General features: G+C 45.1%; 1 protein-coding gene across 1 annotated transcript in view; it reads right to left on the bottom strand.

The window, feature by feature from the left end:
* Positions 1-2,961: 2,961 nt before the first annotated feature.
* CWF19L2 (CWF19 like cell cycle control factor 2) overlaps positions 2,962-4,208 on the bottom strand; it is a 126,372-nt gene continuing 125,125 nt past the window's right edge. The window contains exon 18 of the mRNA XM_077777443.1: positions 2,962-3,622. Coding sequence (XP_077633569.1) covers positions 3,479-3,622 — 144 coding nt within the window. The 3' untranslated portion in view covers positions 2,962-3,478. The remainder of the gene's footprint in view (positions 3,623-4,208) is intronic.

Raw genomic sequence — 4,208 nt, 5'->3', positions numbered from 1 at the left:
TGGCAACATGCCTCAGACTTCCCATCTGTTCCAGTGAAGGTGCCTCTACTGCTGTTAGTGTGTGCCTCTCACTAGTGTGTGTTCAGGGTACAGATGATTTGTCTCTTAAACTCCCGCATCTTCAGAATGAAGCGTCTGGAGAGCCTCATCTCTGGCTGAGCCCGGGTAAATGGGACCCTGAATCTCGAGCCTAGGCCTAGTGCCCTTCTGGGATGAGACTACTTTGGAAGGACTCAAATATCTTTTTAATGTGGAAGAGTGTAAATTTGTGGCCGAAGTGCAGACTCAGGTGGACGAATGGTGATCACCAATGATCTGACGCTTCTCCCAAGAAGAGGTAGAGTTATGACCCCTCTTTCGGAATGTTGATGAGCTCTGTGAAAACTTTGACAGACAAAACACAGCAAAATGACGCTGTGCTGATTTCCAGGCCCGGGCCCTAACTAAGAGACTGACATCTTCCGCCTCTTATCTCTTGGAAGCATCTTTTGGAACAGAAGCCAGAAGTCATATAGTAAAGCCCAACTGCACTGAAATTGCCATATGAGAAGAGAGTGTCACCAAGCTGTCCCAGTCATTCCAGCCCAGGCACCAGACAAGCGAGCGAAGGGTCATTTCGACTATTCCAGCCCCACACATGCATGCACACCATGTGAAGAGAGGCCTACATGTGTGGCCCCAGTCATCTCCGGAGGCCTGAGTCACTCCAGCTGAGGCCCAGACATCAGGAAACAGAGGAGAATCATCCAGCTGCGCCCTAATCAAATTCCTTACCTATGAAACCACATGATGTGATGACAAGGTTGTTATAAATACCTGGACAGGAGGGAAATCAGGAGTTCAGGAGGGATGTCCATCTCACGGATAAGACACAGCAGAGATGTCACCTTGGTATCTGTTTCCGGAGCTCACTGAAGAGGCCAGGCTGAAGGCACATGTTTGGGAGACGTCTTCCTTGTCCTGTTGTACTTTCCCTTTTTCCATAGCACTTAGCACCTCTGACATCTGGATGATCTGTTTACCACGTCTGTCTTCCCTGATACTGTATACACGGCTCAAAGGAGGAATTTTTGTTTTATTCACTCATGTTTTCCCTGCACTGGGAACAGTAACCGGCACAAGGAAAACACTCAACAAATACCTGTTGAATAAATGAGCCAACCTAAAGGTGGTCCGTAAGAGCGTTTGAAGGATGCCATCACCTTGAGAGAGAGCGCGTAACAGAGAACAGGTAAGAAGTGAGGATGCGCATTTTAACACGTGAGCAGCTGAGAATGGAGGAGGCAGCCAGCACTGAAGGAGGAGGAATAAGAGACGCGCTCTGGAAGCGACGCTGACAGGAAGCAAGACAAACACGGGCAGGAAGTACGTGATTTGCCAGCGCGGCAGGTTCACGAGGACCTTGACACTAGCAGTAGAGCCGGGCGCAGGGGAGGGGGGTGGGGAGGGGGGTGTCTAACCCTACTGAGAACAGGAAGAGGAGGGAGAGGGCAGGGATTTTACCTAAATGAGCTTTGCTGTCAAGTGGAGAAGGAAAACGGCTAGCGGGGCTCTGATGGGGGGCTGCTGTGGACTGTTACAAGATGTTTTCATATGCTACCAGGATCTCAGTCTCACTCAGAGAGGGAATCCTAGTAATACAGAGAGAGTGGGGCCAACCGAGTAGGTGACGGGGCATAAAGCCAGGACATAAAGGAGCAGATGAGCCCTAGAAGACAACAATTTATCTACAGGGGGCAGGTAGAGCACACGGGTGCAGATGCAGGAATCCGGGTAGATGTGGCAGAAAGTCTCCCCTCGGTGGTTCTACAATCTCAGTAAAACAGGAAGCAAAGTCACCCATGAAGACAGACAGAGGGGCGTGAAGAGTCGTGCAGCGCGGCGCTCAGACACACTTGGCAGGTATCTCGCGTCAGGACTTACACGGCGCTATACCATGTATGCCCGTCTCCGTGTCTGCCAGACTGTAAATTAAAGTAGGGGAAGCACTTTTTATTTTCGCACTCTACCAGCACAAAACCAAAATTCCCCACAAACTGTTAACTCACTGATTACATAAATGTTATAGATTCCTCTATGTCTCTGCAAACAAAGCGAAGAGTTTGAAAACAGCAGTAAATAAAATACTGTCAAGTGTCTGAGAATTATACTTAAATTCAATTCACAAATAGTGAGAAACTGAAACTGCTAAACTTCATATTATGTGTGAAATTTAATAACTGCAGGTAGAAAATAAACATTTTGACAATACTAAAGAAATAATGAGACACTGATATTAAAAAAATAACTATGTGGAGTTAATGAGTTTCTCCAGAGTATGCGTCACACTGATTCTACATACTCAACACTTCATGACAAAAGTCAAGGATCTTTGAGAAGGGGTTACTACAAAAATATCTCCCATATTAAAAAAAATAGAAGCACTCTTAGACCGTGGTCATATTTTTTAAACATATAGTTTCGAAACCCCTTCACACCAAGCAGCAGAAGAAAACTGAAGCTCGGATCAAGTGCGGAGCAGCAGAATGTGCCCTAGGCATTCAGAATACGTTCGTTACTAAAGATTGTGCAATAATACAACCCCAAAATGACCATTTGGCTAAAATTTTCAACTTTCAAAACCAAACAACTGTAAATTGTGTTATTTGGAACAATCATTTTCAAAATTCCCCAAATTCAAAGACACTATTTAAAAATACACAAATAAGGGGCACCTGGGTGGCTTATTCGGTTAAGCTTACGACTTCAGCTCAGGTCATGATCTCTTGGCTCGTGAGTTCGAGGCCCACATTGGGGCTCCAGCTCAGCGTTTGGAGCCTGCTTCAGATTCTGTGTCTCCCTCTCTCTACCCCTCCACAACCCATGCTCTGTCTCTGTCTCTGTCTCTCTCTCTCTAAAATAAGTAAACATTTAAAAAATCCTAAAAATTCAGAAATAAAAACAAATCACAAACACGTTAGGTTTCATTTAATATCTTTATTACTCTTGGAACATTCTTCTTCCTTTAATAAAAAGAATAGCAGTGATATATATGCGACTGGTAAAAACTGGAGAGCTCGTCTATAAAATGGTACAAAAAGAAGCTGCAATTATCACTGAATATGCCAATTCAGTTTAAAATATTCAAGAGAAGCTGGTCAACAGTGTTCGCCACCTTGAAGCAGCCCCATCCCCCTCTGAACCAGTGACCCGCCGTCCCTCCTCGGTAACCCTTCAGGAAAGTCCTTCCACATCCTAACTGAAGGTCGGAACACAAAGACGTAGGGACACAACAGGAATGTGAGGTCACCCATATCCGGTCCTGCTCCCCGGGCACAGGACAAAGCAGGGAAGGAAAGAATCCAGTGATGCACAGGCATCCGAGACCCCGAGCAGGACTCTCTCTCCCTGTGGCCTGAGGGTCAGTTGTTAAGACAGAATAGAAAAAAAAAAACGGGAAGGAATCTGAAGAAGACATCTAAGCAATGAAGATCATGACTCAACATTTTTTACTTTTGGTGAAGTCGAATGGTTTCCACCACTGAGCGAACTGCAGGGCCTTCTTCCTCTGATCCTCGAAGCTTTCCCGGACCCCTTTCCTCCACAGCCTTGGTTCCACATCCAGCATCCCGCCAACGATTTCCTTTTAGAGAATGAGAGAAATACGGACACGTATAAGTATAAATACTGAAAACAGAAGGAAGCTATTTCTGTTTATATTTACACTAAATATAAAATTCATTAGTTCTCTATGATGCTACTCAAATTCTACAAAAATATTAGTTTCAAGTTAAAAAATCTTATTTTCCAGTATGGAGGTTCCTCAAGAAGGTTCCCCAGCAATTGCACTACTAGGCATTTGCTCAAAGGATACAAACATACTGCTCTGAAGGGGCACATGCACCCTGATGTTTACAGCAGCGTTATCTACAACAGCCAGTTATGGAGAGAACCCAAGTGTCCACTGGCTGATGGATGGATAAAGAACACGTGGTCTATATACAGTAGAATACTACTCGGCCATCAAAAATGCTGGAATCTTGCCATCTGCAACGCGGCAGATGGTGCTAGAGAGTGTAATGCTAAGGGAAATAAATCAGGCAGAGAAAGACAGATGCCTACAATTCACTCATATGTGGGACTTAAGAAACAAAACAAATGAGCATGGAGGGAAAAAGAGGGGCAAACCAGGAAACAGACTCTGAACTGTAGAGAACTGACTGATGGTG

This window comes from Crocuta crocuta, unplaced genomic scaffold (assembly GCF_008692635.1).
Source record: "Crocuta crocuta isolate KB4526 unplaced genomic scaffold, BGI_CrCroc_1.0 scaffold278, whole genome shotgun sequence".
Taxonomy (NCBI): domain Eukaryota; kingdom Metazoa; phylum Chordata; class Mammalia; order Carnivora; family Hyaenidae; genus Crocuta; species Crocuta crocuta.
Note: the sequence above shows the minus strand (reverse complement) of the source record. Positions and strands in the feature narration are given on the sequence as shown.